Source organism: Cyrtonyx montezumae, unplaced genomic scaffold, assembly GCF_038088225.1.
Source record: "Cyrtonyx montezumae isolate F1298 unplaced genomic scaffold, pur_monq_1.0 scaffold_3, whole genome shotgun sequence".
NCBI classification, from domain to species: Eukaryota; Metazoa; Chordata; class Aves; order Galliformes; family Odontophoridae; genus Cyrtonyx; species Cyrtonyx montezumae.
The window spans coordinates 50,545,298-50,564,414 of NW_027072034.1; the positions used below are offsets into that span (position 1 = coordinate 50,545,298).

The following is a 19,117-nucleotide window of genomic DNA, read 5'->3' on the forward strand; positions in this document are numbered from 1 at the left end:
ATAGGAAAATTGAGTGGGCCAGTGTGAAGGACCAGTGAAACTGTAAGACAATTTGAAGGCAAGGTGACTGAAAGGCATCAGGTGCTGTTTAATATTCTCTGGAGGAAATGTTTAAAGGAGACAGCAGTTTCAGTGAGTTAAAACTGGGAACACGATTTTCTGCACTTGTTTTACTTCCTATTCTGAGAGTCTCCTTCTTTGCTAGGTCCTAGAAATACAGGAACTCCCATTTTTCTTGAACTTCTCCACACGTCGTCACCTTAATGTATCATAATTCCCCAAGAAACTATCTTTATCCCAAATGTAGTAGGGAAAGTAGGAGTTCTGAGGCAAAGACCTGAAAGAATCCAGGTCTTTATCATCCTCCTATGGCTGATGGAGGTACGCTGGCTCAAGATTTTCAGATGACTGGTGGAAGAGCAAGCACCACTACCTCCCTTCTCCATGCACATTCTGAGATCACCAAAAGAGGTTAGCAGCACCATCAGCAGACATTTGTCCAACCTGTAGGCCAGGATTGTCTATTTGGGTTGGAAAAGAGCATTTCCAGCTTCTCTAATAGGAAAGGAATTAGAATCAAACTCAACACCCCAGGACATTTAATTCTAAAGAGTAAATTATTATGGAGGCTAAGCATTTGTATAAGGAAAGTATTAAATGGAAAAGAAGAAAAAAACAATAGAGGAATATACTCTTTGACATACATGTGTGCAAAATTTGTGTAGTCAGTTGGGAGAATTACATTCACAAGAGTTGTATGCATAGCAAACAGCATTGCTAACAGTCCAAAAGACATCTAGCAGTAGAAAAGTTCAAAGGATAAAATTCGGAGATATTCAGGCAAAGAAGTAACATTAAAGAAAATTTCTTTTGGACACTCACTCTTAGACCAGCACATTGCTAACAATGTCTTGATCATATATCCAAATAGCTCCAGTGAATCTGTGACATTCCAGAGATACAGTGCAAGCCAAAGACATAGCTTCAGAAGCATTTTACTACCATTATGTCCTCATCTCTGGTGAGGAGACTTTTTTTCCATTGGCTTGTGGAGAAAAGATAATAAGTCTCACAATAATATTTAAGTGGACTGAATGGGAAAATAAATCAGGCAAATTCTAAAAGGTAGCAATTGAAAATATAACAAGACCACAATGTTGTGCCATTTTTATAAATGCTAGCTCTAAGTCTATGTTAATATATCTTAAGTAAAGATATAGATCCTTTCAAAGTAATTATACCTGCTCAGTAGAGAAATCACTTAAATGTTAATATTTTGGAGAAGGCTAGTTAATTTCTTCCAAAACAGAGCACATTATGATTTCAGCACACATTTAAAAATTAAACTCAGTTTTCACTTTTAGCTTCTATTCACAACCTTTCTAATCAGTTTTTCCTTCATGCAATTTGCTTGCTCATCCATATGAGTTTCTGACCTATAGCTCAAAGCTGTATTTCCTGGTGGCAATGACTTGTCACACCACAACAACACCGCTAGTGCTTTCACTCCTTAGTCTAATACTGCAGTGCCACTCTCCGATTCCATAGCTACTAATATTCTAGCAGTAACTGAACAAGCAGAGCACAGCAGTCACAACATAATAGTCTATTCCTCTTGACAATAGATGCAAAGTGTTCCTGCCAATAATGGCTAGATTCTGTTACTCACCACAATTTTTCAATTTCAAGGACTACCAGCAACAGAAAACTCAACAAATAGCTTATGAGAAATATATGCATAAGAAACGGAAATTAGCACTAAAAAAGTAACTAGAGTATTAGCCTATCTGTAAGCTTTTATTGTATTTACCTTACTAGATAAGGTCTTGTTTCTTTACGTATCTGGATTTTTAAGAAATATTTTGCTTAAATATTTCTCATTGACTCAGTCATAGCATATTACAGCTTATTAAAATTTGTATGGACTCACAAGATATAAGTGCTCATATTTTCCTTAAGTCTATAAACATCCCTTCAGCTTCTGCCTAAATTATTTCTCTAAAGACTTCACAATCCAGAAATACTACATGCACTATATTTAAGAAGTGCAATCTGACTGTAACAGAATGTTGAATGTAAGTTTTACACAAATTCACAGTTGTTATAAAAAAGAAAAATGACTGGATATTTCTATAAATTTAAGAAACCCATATAATTCTAAAATAATCTGATCTTTCTAAGAAAAAAGGTAAATAGAGTTGCAATTAAAATGGACAGTGAAGAAGTACATATTTAGAGAAAAAAATGCAGTAATCAAGAAAAAAGTTGTTCAGACCCTCTGAAGGGATAGGAACCAAGTCAGTTGCATAACCACTAGTTACACACTCTCTTTGAGGACTCCCTTACTATTTATCTTCCAGGTAAAGTAAAAACAAATACACACAGAACAGCAGAGTAGTCAGTAGGAAGAAACAGAGTGCAGTTTGCACAAATTCCTTTAGCCATAGTTCTGGAGATGCACAAGCTGTAGATGCTTTAGGAAAGCTGTGCCATAATTTTACAATTTTTGTTATTGGTATTCCACATCATAACATCATGTAGAGCACGTTAAAGTTTTAATGTAAGTTAAAGGTTTAATGCTCCAGTTCTACAGACTGCTGAATTTCTGGGTACCTGGTTCTCAGAAGAGAAGAACTGCATACCCAAGAGGACTTTTCATTGTTCGATTTCTGTTTTTCATTCATAAAGAAAGATGAAACTGTTTGCAGGTCAAGAGATGCACTCTTTTGTCCTTGCTGCTCATCTTGGCAGTGAGTGCTCCCTAGTCAGCTTGCTTTCAGCATTAGAGTAAAACCTTCAGATTTTGGACACTCCCATTTTATTTGATTTATTAGGTTCATTTCCAATTATATTGTATTACCCTGTGTTGTCTTGCATTCCACTATCATATTTAGTAAATTATACTTCCACAGATAATTGTCATTGTTTTTTTCAGGCCCATCTTCCTATCCTTTCCTCTTTCCCCACTTTCTGAGAGCATGGGTCCATGGGTTCTCCCACCCTATTAGTCACAGAAATGGGCCAAACCAGCCTGTAAAACATTGACAAGCTGTTTCTACGTATATTGTACAGGTCTAGATCCTATGTTCAAAATAATGTATTCATAAAAAGTTTATCAAATCTGGATGACTAAATCTGAATAAGTTTCAAAGTGCTCACACACAGCTTTATATTCACTGAGGAGAATGCTGAAGTGGCTACATTTTTTGTTATAGTAACATTTGCCACCTCTTAGATTCATTAGACTTAGTGAAAATAAGCCTGTGATTAAAGATAATCACATTATTATCAGGACCACAAAAATAATTGCTTTGAACAAAAATAATTACTTTTTGAAATAAGATTAATTTATACACTCCATATTTGCCTTCTCAGAACTAGGATAACAGTACTGATGGTTAGCAGAGTTTAAGATAAAACTTGAATACTATCTGTGAATGCAGTATTGAAGCCCCCTTTAGTTTGCTAGAAGAATGAAGCTAAGTAAACTCATCCTAGGTTAAAGGTGCAGGTCTTTAAATTCAACTATTGAAGCAATTCACCACAAAAAGTGGATGATTGTCCTTACCTGCAAGTTAAAAAAGTAGTCTTGTTTCATTTTGGTTATTTTTGATAAAGGCATGCAACTGTTCAGGTAGAAAATAATTCAGAAAACCAAACTGATCATTTTACGCAGCAGGTCAGATGGGATGATCAAGGCACTATCTTCCAACCCTATATTGAACCAGCTACACTAATTTTGTTCACTTGTCTGACAGATGATCAGCCCTTTGGAGAAGGACTTTAGGACCTGACAGATGAGAAGTTGGACATGAGCCAGAAGCAAACACCGTCAGCCTGGAAGGCCAACTGTGGCCTGTGCTGCATTTTAAGAGGGGTGGAAAGCAGAGTGAGGTCCCATGTGGAGTACTGTCCAGGTCTGGGGACCCCAGCATAGAAAAGACACGTAGCTGTTGGAGCAGGTCAAAAGGAGGGCCACAGGGATGATTTGAGGGCTGGAGCACTTCTCCTACAAAGGCTGACTGACGTAGTTAGACTTATTTATCCTGGAGAAGGCAAGGCTCCAGGGATACCTCACTGTGGCCTACTTAAAGGGAGCTCAGAAGCAGGAGGAAGACTGATCTTTTACACAGTGTAACAGTGATAGGACAAGGGGGAAATGGATTTAAGCTGAAAGAGAAGAAGTTTAGGTAAGGCACTGGCAAGAAATTCTTCAGTCAGAGGGTGGTGAGGCCCTGGCACAGCTGCCCAGAGAACATGCAATGCCACACACCAGGAGGCACTCAAGGTTAAGTTGGATGGGGCCCTGAGCAGCCTGAGCTGGTGAGGGGAGCCCTGCCCACAGCATGGGTTGGATGGGTTTTGAGGTCCTCTCCAGCCCAAACCATTCTATGATTCTTTGACAAATGCTTGTTCAAATTCAGATGCAGGGTCGTCATATCATTCGATAGGTCTTTCTCATAAAATACAAACAAGACCGCAACATATAAGGACTTGTTTTAGGAATCCTTGTTTCTACTAATATTTAAGACTAAAAAAATATCTTGCAGTGTTGGTCAGCAATATCTAGGTTAAAGCAAAAAGCAGATACTGTAATATTAGCAACTTTTGCTTGTCCATTAACTGCTACACAGCTTGCTTTGCTGTTCACATGGTACTTACAGTTGCTAGTCTGAAGCCCCCTTCCTGTATATTTATCCCAAAGAACTACCAAAGTAAAATATGAAATACATCTTAAAAGTCTTATGTGACAGACTTGAAGGATGCAATGCTACCCTCATACAGTCCAACAAGCAAGAAGCAAGACAGAAGCAGATAGAGTGCTTAATGGATCAGGATCCAGACAGCTCTGAAAAGACTAAATAGAACAGAACATTTCAGTAGGGAGGAACCTACAAAGATCATCAAGTCCAATCACCTGACAACCTCATGGCTAATCAAAAGCTGAAACACTGAGGCCATTAAAATCAACTAAAGACATTACCCAAATGCTTCTTAAACACTGACAGGCATGAACTGCTAAAAAAGATGAAGTTGTTCAATATGAACTGAAAACATGGCAAGGAACTAGGCTTCACTTCACCATTACTGGCAGAAGTTCTGGTGACCATATACCAGCATATACAAAAAAAATATCCGTACAGTAAGAGCTGAACACATCTACTCTGAAGTGGTTTACTGACCTAGCTATAACCAATGGCTATGGCCATAACACCAGTCCTGTACACAAAGTTGTACTGTATAAAAAGCTCGTAAGTATTTTAATCCCACCATATTGTAACATGGACAATTTTCACTGTACTTCTTTCATACCATTCTGTAAAATTGGAAATCTGTGATTATTGCATCTAACTAAGTTTGTCAAAACATGAATACAGAATCATGCAGAATTGCTGTAAGAGTAACATTGTGCCAAAGAGAGAATGCACAGACTTGTGCTCACAAAAGAGCAAAATTGCTTCTAACAGGCTCTTAGCAATACCAGGCAAAGTATTCACAGGTAAACCAAATACTCTTATACAAAAAGAAGAGCTGAACTCACTCAACGGATGTCAGAGGTCTCTAGCTAGTTAGCACTTCTTCCCAGGAAACAGCCTACATCCTAGAGATACTCTCCTTTCAGTGGCTGCCCCTTATACAAGCCGAGGGTGGCTCCAACTTAAGTCACCCTCTTCTGGTCATGTGGGGAGCACAGGTGCCAACAATTCACCTGTGGTCCCTGGGCAGCCCCCCCCCCCTTCACCAGGTGCCCAATTACAAGTTCAAGCCATGACTTAACAGTTCCTCTACATGTGGGAAGCTAGAAAATACCAAGAGTTGCAAAAGACACAACATATATTCTGCTGTGTAAGAAGCTACACTGAAGACTCATGGCAAATATTGAAGTGTTCCAGCATTCACAACTAGTAGTACTGTTGAGCATTATAATAGATAGAGATTTTGTACTCCCCCATGTATATACACAAACATTTCACAAGAGTAGTTTGTATTATGCTAGTATTAGGATGGGAGATTATGCCAATGTGTTAGAAAAATTATGCAATGCTTATTTATTTTTTAAGATCTGTTCTAGTATTATTAAAATGTTAGCTTGTGAATTTGCATTTTAAATGCAGATTTCTTTAGTCTGTTTTGTTATATTTAAAATATATATCTTTTATAAAAGAAAATTGTAATTATGAATTAACAACATGAATGCAACATATACTGTTAGAGATGTTTTCTAAATCTTGGGAATAAAATTTGGGATTACTGTTTTTAGTGAGTTACTAGTTACTCACTAACTTAACAGGGTAGAGTTACTTACAGTAGTAGTAACTCTACTGTTACTTAACAAGAAATGAGTGAGTTATTAAAATTCTACTTGGGATTTTGGAAATCACTAAAAATTACGATGCCTAAATGAAGGCCTGGAGCCAGGGGTCTGAAGGCACTCTGTTCTCTAAATCAGAATCAAGAAATGACTTAATGAATGAAGAAAAATTTCATTGGCATAAAATATATTAGGGTAGCACGAGACATGATGTCACTCTTCAAATGATGCATTGAACTGTGAGAACAGAAGGGGATAAAACAAAACAAAACCTCAGATTCTATAAGGAATGTATTCTACAATAAAAGCTGTTACAAATTACAATATGCTTCTTGGGAGTGAATGAGTTTAAAGAAGTTTTGTTTCAACAAACTTATAGTGTTTACATTTTTCTTATCGTTTTTTATGCCTTTTAAACTGAAATACACATTTAGTTTAGAAGCTAAGATGCTGCCTAAAGACTCGCTCAACATAAAGTAGTCCAGACAAAGAGAAAGAAGGCGCCCTAAGATGAATGCCTGTGATGACCAGTGTATATGCTGGACATGTCCCATCTCTCTGTGCTTGATGTATCTAATCTCTGCTTCCTAATTGCATCACAGTGAAGAAGAAAAGAGTCTGTTCACTACCTACTCCATCTAGATTCTGGATAGAATTCTGGGAAACAATAGAAACATTCTGACGAAAGTTTCTACCACATGCTCTGTCTATTAAGTTCCAAGTGTGGCGATGACAAGTGAAAGATGGGTTAAACCTCTCTGCTGGCTCATGCTTTACTTTCCTTCCTTTGATGATCTTCAGTATTCCCCTTCCTCTCTGATCATACAAGATATCATCACACCACATCAGGACTATAGACTTTCCGTTTCCCTATTCATAGCAGCCTTTCAAAAATATTCCTGTAACATCACCTTAAAAAGACTTAAAGAGATGAGCAAAACATCTCCTTCACAAGCAATAGACAAAACAATATTCTTATATTTTGCAGCATTTTAGCCCTGCTCTTGTTTTATACAGAATTTAATGGTGGAATCAGTCTACGAGTAAAAGAAACACAACAAAAAAGACTGAAAGAAAGAAATAGAAGCATTCTGGTTTTTGGTTTTGGTTTTTTTTTTGTTTTTTGTTTTTGTAAAAATATAGGAAGTAAACATAGATAATTTTTTAAAGTAATTTCCATCTCTCATTCCATATGTATACAAACATTTCCAGAACTATCCTAATTTTATCTCTTTAAAAGGAAATGTCACCACTGAACTCATTCTGTCAATTACAGGACTACAACAGAACTTAAGATTCACTATTTTCCATAATGTGATTGTATGACAGAAAAATGTTTCAGCATTAAAACAGTTGCCCAGAAGCAATGAGGTTAAAGGGAATTTAATAAACATTATCTGAAAAAAAATTCATGCAAAGTAAGAACAGTTTAAAATTTTTACTTTTTCTTCTTCACAGAAAATTGCAATATGAGAACCAGCACCTAACAGCGTTGCTTTTTAATCTTTATGTGAGTGAACAAAATGCTCTGCTACTGCAAATAATAAAAAAAACCACGTATTTCAGTAAGTTGTTGCATGCTAAAATATTTTCCCAGTCTTCATAAGGTCATGTATGCATAGACAAATAAAGAAAAGCCAAATGGTCTAAGCAGACACACAGCACGGCCCCTTATTTTAATCAGTGTATTTCATGTTCAGTTTCTTTGGCTCCACACAACCTATGTGAAGGCACCTTTTAATACCTAAATACATGTAAAAACTTAGATTATAAATATTTTGTTCACAATTCCTGAACAATCAGTTTTATTGATTACAACATTATCTTAGATGGTTAGCAGTTAGTCGTCTTTCTTTCAACATGGGAATTACTATATGACACTAAATATTCTGATTCTCAATTAGTCATATTAACTTGATGAAAACTGCTCAAACAGCCCATCATTGATGTTCTAAATTTGATGTACTAACTTTTTGGCTATTCCTTCCTGATACGGTTTTGCAAAAAATTATTTATTATTTTTTCATTTCATCTTACATCCCTTAATTCTAAACATCTTTATTCCATGAAACTATCTAATGGAAAAAAAAATAGAATTTTTATATGTCAGAATCTTAGGGTACTGCTGTGGACTCACATCTCAAACCGATATATTGTTAGTACAAGCTATGCAGCTAATACTCCAACAGACATTTTGACCACAAAATATCCAGATTCCTTTTTAAAGCAGATGAAAACTTACCTTAATATCAAATGCTCCTGGCTGACCCACTTGGTTATAAAGCTCGAGCTGGTTTTTGACAGGTGTTACCCACAGTGTCAGTTGATTTAGTTGCTGATCAAGTTCGACAAAATCCTTTAGCAGAACCTCTATTTGTTTTTGCTTCTCAGGTAGATCTCTGGACACCTGAAAAAAGTATCAGAAGCTGGTTTTGTAGTAAGGAAAAAAAGCAACAAATCAGTTTAAAACTATACACACACTACACACAACAAAAGTTAATTGTATACACTTCTAGAAGGAAATGTAGAAAAGGCTAGAAACAGTAGTCAAATTATTACAGTATGTATCTTGCGAGTCAGTTAAAACATTCTCTTTCCTACAAATGCATGAATCATCAGACTTCTCATTTTTGTTATTCTACTATTGCATTTGTAGTACATAAAAAGTTTGCTTTCTCTGTATATGAAACTGCTTTTATGGTCAATTTTTAATCCGAGAGAGCAACAGTGAATATAAAAACACAAAAGTGACTGTTTGAATGACATCTAAGCTTTCTTGGCCTTTTTCATCTGGAAATTTATAAGCATCTGTTTTCTGACAAGGTGTTTAGAGTTGTCAGTTGTGTCCAAATATGCATGAGGAAATGCATGTAGTGAAGAAAAATAATTAAGAAATGTGTCATCAATACTGAACTTGTTCTCTTATTTGCATTCAAAGTAGTTAGATTTTAACCAAGTACATTCTTTGCCAGTAATTAGAAATTATTAATCAGTGAATGACACAGTTCAAATCTAACAGCACTGAAGCATTTGGAGTAAATATAGGAACAGGTTGAAAATAAATAAAACAGGTTGGAGCCAACATTCCATGCTGTCATTCCCAGCTTGTTTTCTATAGCTGGAGAGGTGAGGTGTCACTATACAAAATGGGAAGCATTGCAAACATATACTAGAGGAGAAACCATCTGGACTTGAAAAATAATTAGAAACAGCAAATAAAGGTCCTGGGACGGAATAAGAAAATATGGCAACTAACTATTAAAAACAGCCAAGAATCTGGTTAGTTGTTCATATCAAGGAAATGGAGTTTTTCCCTATTGTTCATTTCAAAGAATAGTTTTTCTCTAATGCAGACCTTGTAAAAGTAGCAAACGTGATGTTTCTGATGCACACGGTAAAATATAAATTCCCTCTGAAGCTTAACAGTATTAATGGAAGTTTACCTATTATGTTGCCTAGCTGCAACAGTATCACTTGTGTGTACTAATTCCTTTTGATGGCATTTTACAGGAGATAATTGATCAAAATCCAGAGACATGAAAGCAGTGAAGGATACAAAACAAACAAACAAACAAACAAACAAAACAGCAGGAGTGGGAAGAAAACATTTGTCTCATAGCACATACATTTCTTTACAAATTCAGTTTGAAAACACCAATCTGTTGATACCACAAGAACCCTTCTACATATATTTCACATACTGTTTACTAGACCATACCTAAAAGATTATTCTAATTCATTAATTTGATCTGCAGTTTGTTAAATTATCTCTGTTGTTCATTACATCCACCCCATAATATCCTATTTAATAAAAACTGACCCATGAGTCAAATCGCTTTTTCTATCCTCCTAATCTTGTTAAATATAACAAAAACTCTGCTTTTCCAGTATGGCCCTAGATACACAAGAAAACAATTAAAAATGCATTCACATTTCCCTTATGCGTTCTCTCAGTATCTATGCAGATCTTGGCCTAATTTCACAGAAGATTAGTTTCATCTTTCTTACAAGTTTTGAATGATAATCTTCAGTGTTTAGTAGCTCTAATATTAATGTAAACAATTTCCTCAGAAAACCTATTAAAAACAAATAGGTAACCACTGGCAGAAAAAGAATCCAAGGTGATATCTGAAAATCTGAAATTTAAATTAATCTGTCTCTAATCAGCATTAATGAAATATACTGGGTCAACTAGAAGGCAGACAAAAATAAATTTGTAGAATTTTATGGGAAAAGAAAGAAAAATGAAAATGATTATATGCTAAGATATAGTATTAAACTTGAATGAGAATGGAGAAATAGCAACGACATATGTGGAGGAGATTGAGGTAAAATAATAGAGGGGAGATTTCAGGTAGATATAAGATGGAAATTCGTAACTCAAGAAAAACACAAAGGCAAAACTTCCCTCAAACTCAGAAGTTCATGGTTATAGATAAGCACGTAAGAAACAGATTTTTGGCTGCATATTAACAAGGGAATACTACGTAACATGCAGGTAAAATGTTTCATTTTATTGTGTGTAAAACAGATTTTTCAATTCTGTAACTCAGAAATCTTTATTTATTTGAAATTCCTTCATCAAACAGTCAAACTGGCTAATCAAATTAGAAACTCATGAGCTTAAGGGAATTACAAATCCTCCACTGAGCCGAGGTACTGTCTCTGAGGAGATAGCTTATTTCCTGAAGCATAACTTGGGAAACACTCCATGGAGTAACAGACAAGGGTAGGTTGACTGGGTCTCCAGAATTTTCTCTCTACTTCTTAAATTACGATCTTTCCATCTACCTTTTAGCTTGCGATCTTTAACTGAAGAGGAAATTCCAATCTATCATGGAACTTCCTTGATGAGCTTTTTCAATTCCTGGCCAACATGACACAGCTAGCTCCAGAATTCCTACCCCTGAGATGAGATTCTGTTGTCACTGGGACCTACAGCAGCCCAACTCCATCCTCCAGGCTCTCTCAACTAGTTCTTAGCTCCAGGATGCTTCCAGGGCAGAGTAAGCAATCCGTCCCACTCCAAAATTCTTTTCTATACTTTTTCCTTCTTGGTCTCTTCCTCCTCCCACTTTTATCTGGTGTCTACTTAGTTTCATCCTCTATAATATCTTATTTCTTTCTCTTCTGTGTAAGAAAGACTGTTTAGTTTTACTAGAAATTGACTGACATCCTTTCATAAGCTACAAGACCAAAAGCAGTGGTACTAAGGCACCATCTGCACAAGAGTGAAAAAGGGTAAGCACATAAGACATTTTCTACAAATTCTGCGTAATCTGAACACAAGCCTGAAGAAAGTGAAGAGTTTTTTAAGCTGGTAAAGAATAAAGTGTGCAAGGACAAAGAATTGAAGAAAGAACAACTTTAATTGGGACAGCTTTCTAAAACTCTGACTTCAGTTTCTGCTTAAAAATTAGTATCTTCAACTTTACCCTATTTAGTAGCAGATCAACAATGAAAACATACCTTGGTTTGCAAACCAAAGGAAAAAATAGATATGAAAGTGCAAATAAAAAAAATAGATTATGCTTTCAAAGACTAAACTCTGATTTCAACATCAAAGGACTATATAATTTTAACGGTGTGTCAAAACATTAATCTCAAAGCATGTGATGCATCTAAAATTTTGTACTTTAGTTCAAATGTTAATTAAGTTAGATTAATTGGCAGCTTAGTAGCAGAATAATAGAAAAGATTTATGTCCTAAATTGGAGAACAGTAGAAGATCCTACTTTTAAAAACTGACACTGGTCCTCACAATACATAGCATTATTATTACCTTAAAATATCAGGCCATTTTTTGCTTAATTAGTTCTATGCATTTCATTTTTTAATCTTTTCTTTAAAATATTAAAAGAATACAAATAAATTACCAACATTAAAATGATGATATCTTTGGAAACATGAGAATACTCTGTCAAAATTAAATAGTTGCATGACTTCAAAGTCTAGATCTTTATCTAATACTGCTTATTTCTGTTCCTTTTGAGCATCACACCTTGTATATCTTCCTTCACTAGAAGCCTAAATAATCTGCTTTTAGGTTCTTTCCATTCCTACCCAATGCAACCACTTTGGTGCAAAACCATTCAGTTGCTCAGTTTAGACATATTGACTTCATACGTTTCACATGCACCAGTTTTCCACTGCAACTTCCTTCTTTAGCTTCAGACAGATCACTGTTTTTCAGATAGATAGAAATAGTTTTGTGCACGCACTACAATATGACTTAAAATGGAGCAGATGGAAAGGAATACTAATTCATATCATAAATATGAAAGAAAATGTATAAGGTATGTCTGCCAATGCAAAACTGTATTTAAAGGTCCCTGTTCTAACTCCTTATGAGTATTCAGAAAGCAGTATCAATACCATAGCTGTTTAGTTAATCCTGTAACAGAAAAATACTTGAAATTAAAAAACTGAAACTAACAAGGTAGAGATGGTATGAAAGAAAGAACAGTTAGGAATAATTTTATGGAGATCAGAAATGTTATCACAAGTGAATGAACTCGACAAACAATGTAGTTATTAAGGCATCACTTACAAAAAGCAGTTACCACGTGACAAAAGAAAAGAAAGCCACTGAAATGACTCATTTGAGTGACAAATGCCTTATTTTAAATATTTCCCTTCTTCCTCACAAATCAACGTCAAGGTCATTTCCCATTTACCTGAAAGGACCAAAGAGAAGATTGTGCAGACTGCTAATAGTGTCTTTCTTATACTACTGGCATGGAAAGGTCCTTCTAACATACAAAGCATTTTCTTAAAGTGAGCTTCTACTGTAGGATAACTGGCAGTATCTGGATTTAACAAATACACACCATTGATTGTATGCAGAAATATTTGGAATGTGTAGTCCAACTCCCTGTTAAAGCACATTTCCTAATATAAGACAAGGTGCAGTTTCTGCCTTACTATTCAATTTTTGCTAAAATAAGAGGAAAAAAGGTAGGTGACTCCAGGACAGACAATTCACGGCATAACTAGGTCAAAAGCAAGATTATCTACTGTTCACACCAAGACTTGCATATGAAAAAAATAAGTCATAAAAATCATTAAATACAAGCTTTAATACTGACTTATTGTGTGCATTACAAATGGCACTTCCATAACGTCGTTAAGATTATTACAAAGCAGCAATTTTTACAGACACTGTTCAGAAAGTTTTATCTGCTTAAAATCACCTTCCCTAGACTGAGTATCAAAGAATGATTTAAAATGGAAGGGGAGAACTTAATTTTTATGCATCATTTCTTCATGAAAGACAATCAGTATAAGAAAGAGTTTCATGTAAGTTCGGTTTAGGATGCCATTTAGTTAATTAACTGAGCCATTTTCATTAGGAAACTCAATATTGACTTTAAAACAAAATCTATGTAATTTCTTCTAAGTGATGAATATTTATGAACCATAGTGTTTCTGACAAAGTTGGAATATACAGTATTTTACTAGAGGAAGGCAAAATAGGCTACTAAAAGTATATTTATAAAACTATTATTTTCAGTGTAGCCAGTCTTTCACGTTTCCCTACAAGATTCCCAGGACCTGATCTCTCCTGTGTTTTGGAAGCTTTCTTCTTACTTTTTATTTTTGAATTCTTAGATATATATTTGTAATATTCACAAGATTAATTTTTATTTAGATGATAATTTTTCCCATTCATGGGGAAGAGTAAAGCAATTCACAAACGCAAGACAAAGGCAATTTTGTGCTTCATCGGGTTGCCTAACTTTTTAAGAAACAAAAAAATGTATACCCCAAACCAACAATTCATTTTGTTTTTCTTACATGGTAATATAATGATATATATCACAATCGTCTGAATAACAATACTCTTTTATATTTAATATTTATAACTAATTGACATTCATTCTTTTGTGTACTATCTCAGTGAACTTCTTTTGACAAGGGCATTTTCTGATCACAGGACTCTCCACCTTAAATCTCTACTGCTTATCTAGTCCAGTACTTTCTTTATCTTTGTCCCTCACTCAATTCCAGAAATCCAAAAGCAACTGTAAAAAGTTCAGAATCTGATTCTTGCAGTGGCTCTTAATGAGGGATCTTCTGACACAAGACAAGAAAAGTAATCCTAATTAAAATTGCTAATTGTTTTTCCGTGGTTTACATTAGAAGATACCATGTCTACTCTTCAAGTTATTCTTATCCTAGAAATGAGCAAACTCCTCCATGTACGCGACAGTATTTGTAACCTGCCTACACAGGTTACCTTGAATCTTTTAGTCATCGCTTTTTTCCCCAAAGAAGAAACTAAAGTCTGTTAGGAAGCAAAGAGGAAGAGAAAACAGCAGGCCACAGTGCTACACACAGCATAGAGCTGGATGTGCTACTATAATGTCCCAGAACATCACATTCATTAAAATACGTGAGTTGGAAAGGATGCTTAAAGGTCATCTGGTCCAAATTCCCTGCAATGAACAGGGAGGAACACCTAGAGCTAAATCAGGGTGGCTCAGAGCCCCTTCCAGCCTGACCTTGAATGTCTCATCCACCACATATGTGGACAACCCGTTATGTATTATTTTGAGTCAGTTTACCACACCACATCAATCTCCTCTTCTGATCTGGCAAACTGAACACATCAGTCCCATCACTACATAAGTCATTCCAGGCACTGGAGTACTTCCTGCCTGCTGCTGTGTCTCATCAGCCCTTCTTTTCCTTTTTCTTATAATAATTTATATTGTCTGATTACTTTACTTTCAAGACCATGCCCAATACTGAAAGCTTGACTTCCATGTGCAATCAGTTCACAGTGGCAATCCAGTCAATAGCTAATTAAAAAAAGTGAAAAGCTTCCCAGAAGCACAAAACTGCGATGGATTTCCTAAAAATTATCAAATGCCAGTATGCCTGATAAAGAAAACAAAGCCAAAAAACATTGCAGTGAAACAAACGTCTATAGAAATGAAACAAACAAACAAAAAAGAAATATTTTGCTCGATAGAGGAAATTTATATAATTGGATCTAAGGTTTACAATACAGCAATAAAATCATTGTGAAACAGCAGTTTCTTGTATAAGAGAAGCGTGTTATATAAACAATGCATAGATAAACTATATTATTACCTTAAAAATGAAACAAGGATGTTTCATGTTATCTTTGGACAGTGTAGATAAATTTCAAGGGGATTGAATTTTGTCTACAGGTATTTATTTACCGTGTTCCTTAGAAAGAAGGAATGTATCCTACTAAAAACTAGAAAAATGTTGGTATTCCAAACCTAGTGGGTGATCCTGCCTACCAAGTAATGAGCTGACATGACTCATAGAATACAGGTAACAAGGAATTTAGTTGTTATTGGATGTTTTTCAAGAAATATCTCCTTTAGAACTCTGTGGCAAGTGACAACTTTTCATTTGTGAGAAACATGCAGTTAACAGAAAAGTTGAGAGTATGGAATTTACCTTAGATAACAGTGCTCATTTGTAGAGCTCCATATCACAACAACAGGCAATTCTCTGGGTAATGCTGATGCTCAATGATGAAGTGTTTTTCTGAACTCTGAAACAAGTGGCCAAAAAAAGGAAAGGGGAGGCTTCCCTCAGAGGCTATTAAAGATAATCGTTTGTGAAGCTTTAATTATATAAGCATGTTGTAATACAGACAGACTTATATAATTGAAGTATAAACTTTCTCTTACAAACAGCATGTAGTAAAAACATTGATTTTTTGGTCCCTGTGGTCTTCCTTGATAGAAACGCATGAAAAACCTGACACAAGAGGAGAGTGTGGTGGGAAATGAGGTTTAGAAAAGCCCAAACCTCTGTCAGTCATTCAGTGGTACATGATAGCATGCAAACCACTGGTCACTGCATGTGAACTCTTTCACAAATGAAGTTGCTGCAGTGCAGAAAAATGTGAGAGGATTTGCTTAAACTGCTTGATTTGAAATCAAGCATTTCAATAATATAAGCAGTATCTTGGAATAAACTGATGTATTAGGTGCCTTTATGGGTGCTTTTATCCCACAAATGCCTTTACAATCATATTTTTATATTCAAAGTAGTTAGCATAACTTCTGAAATAGATAACAAATATATCCCAGATTCATCCAAACAAAAATAGAATGGGAATTTAAGTCGGTAAGATAGTATCTATGTGTGCATGCATACATACATGCATTTAATCATAAATGTTTGGTCTCACTTGGTAGTAGAATATTTTTGCCTCTTGCAGGATTATATTCTTTAAATATTTTTAAAGCCTCTGTTTATAGATTAACATGAAGCAAAAAGAGCACCACTGCAGCCCTATGCAGACACATCTAAAGTCTTCATGATAGATATGACATAAATATAAACATTTTCTTTCTACATATGCCCTGCATTATTATCAAATGATCTCTGAAATTATCAATTTAACCTACTTCATGATGAACTTTGTAAAGCGAGAAAAGACGTCAATCTCACACTTCCTGCGTCTACATAATGAATATCATCTTCAGGGTAGAAACTTAAGTCCTTCAACTTCTAGTAGTTTTTAAAAGTAATACTATTCACACATCAAGAACTTTCATGAGTTCATCAAGAACTATCATTTTTTTCACTATAGCTTCTAGTAACATGATAGGTTATTCTTCTGAAGAGGCTAACTGAGCTTTTTGTCTTTTCATAAAATGAGTAAAAATGTACTGACATCTCTTATTTTAAAAAGAAGTTTAGAAATAGATATTTAAATTTTGCATCCAGAGTACTAACATTCAGAAGAGTCTTCTATGAAATAGACAAATGACTTTTTCAGATTGAGAAATAGTTTCAAATGATAATAAACAACATAATGTAGTAGGAGAATATTTATTAATATTTTACAAGGGAAAGAAAATTGATGGTATTCTTAATAAAGAGATCAATCGTATATTTCTCTGCAGGACTCCAGAAAGAGCATGAAACAGTGTTACTAACCACTTTTACAATGTTTTAAACTTTCAGAACATTGCCGTATCATCAAATAAATTATTTTTACAATATTCCTATGAGATAGAAGGTTGTACATAAAAAAATAGAGCAGCTGGAAAATTTAACAACTTCCCTGGTGTTTCTAAACTGTGGGAAGTGCCATGATAAAAATGGTCTCTGTAAAGTACCATACCAAATATAACATCAATCAGGGATTTACTGCACTACGAACTTCCTGATGCTGTGCTACTGCATCTATTTATTCAGATCACTTTAATGTGAGTGGGGAGGGTTTTCTCAGTTCCTTCTTTCCTCAAGAATTGCACTCTCCTAATTTTAATTTTGGTCTTATAAATTCCAAATAATAGATATGTCAAAAAATTTAAAAACAAAGAAACAAACAAACAAAAAATCTTAGAATCTAAACTGAAAAAAGGAGCAGTTTAAGCAAATCAAATAATGTTGTTTTTTTTTTTGTTGTTGTTGCCGTTTTTGTTTTTGTTTTTTTTTTACTATTTTATTTGGGGTCAAAACTAAATACAGCGCGAGTCTGTGGAGATATTCAGATTATTTTCAAAGTTAGTTTAACACTAATTTTCCAAATCTAAAAACCACTGATTGAAATCGTAAAATCAAATCAGACTAGAGGAGATCCATTAGCCTAATCCTGATGTGCTAGCATATCTTATTTTACAGGTAGTAAACAATAAAATATTTCAGTTTATGTTAAACCATCTCGTTTTCTCTAACCTACAGTGAATGAACTTACTGATTGTTGAGGATCTCAGAGCTATTATAATATACCCATTGAACTACTTCTACTAACTAAACATCAGAGAAAGAAAAAGTAGATGTCTGTTATGTTTCGTTATGTCTTATGATAGCCTCCAGTTCTTTTTAGCAACAGTCATTAGGATGAGTTACAGTATAGCTTGTAAAGTGGAACAAAACCTAATGTATGAAGCTAATACAATGACTGAAAATTGCTTTTGTAAGTAGGCTGTACAACCCAGTTCCTAACGTGGTTTGTCTTCTAACATATGCAATCTACTGCCTTCAAAATAACTAAGAATTTCAATAGTTTTAAATCAATACAGTCAGAAAACTGCAGTATATGTTTTCAAAATGAATTGGGGAAAAAAAGAATTGGAAATACTGACATTCTTATTAGGCAAAAAAATGCTTTAGTGCATACTCTCTTGTTTACTTTATTTTCACAGTCTGTAACATAACTTTATTTTCATAGCTAAACAACTTTGTTCCAACATAAGAAAAACCAGAAAGAAGTAGTAAATTCCATACCACATATAAAACAGAGTTTTTGAATATACAAATATTTCTTAGCTCTTCAACTTCAGAAAAAGAAAGGGTTTACAAGCAAAAGAATACTATTTAGTTCTCACCAGTATAGCTTCCTTAATTTGATCCTATATTTGATCTGTGTGATTATTCAACTTATTTACTCGTGTAAGAATGTGAGCGTCTTTCCTATTTGAATAACAAGCTGGAAAAAGGGATACATAAAATGATAAATTCCCACACACAGAAGACGTAGGCCTTTAGAACCTGACATCACCCTACAAGAGCATGATCCTACGTCATGATGTACATGCAGTAGTTCTGCCATAAAGTTAACAACATTATTGACTTTGGAATCCAAAGATCTTCTCGTCTTTCTCTCAGAAATTCAAAGATTCACTAGGAAATAAAATTTATGTTCTTTCAGAGAGAAAAATTACTATGGCAGGTGCTTAGCAAGAACAAGCATCTGCTCCCCAGGAAACTGAAACAGGAAAGTATAGCCTCAAGTACAAGGGGCAGCGCTAAGCTCTGCTCTCTGGTGGCAGTGACAGGAGCAGAGGGAATGGCACGAAG

At 34.9% G+C, this 19,117-nt stretch overlaps 1 protein-coding gene across 11 annotated transcripts in view; it reads right to left on the minus strand.

Annotated features, from left to right (window-relative positions):
- DMD (dystrophin) overlaps nucleotides 1-19,117 on the minus strand; it is a 961,436-nt gene that overhangs the window by 349,438 nt on the left and 592,881 nt on the right. For all 11 annotated transcript variants that reach the window (XM_065741536.1, XM_065741534.1, XM_065741531.1 and 8 more), the window contains one exon: nucleotides 8,556-8,720. In XM_065741536.1, the coding sequence (XP_065597608.1) occupies nucleotides 8,556-8,720 (165 nt within the window). The remainder of the gene's footprint in view (nucleotides 1-8,555; nucleotides 8,721-19,117) is intronic.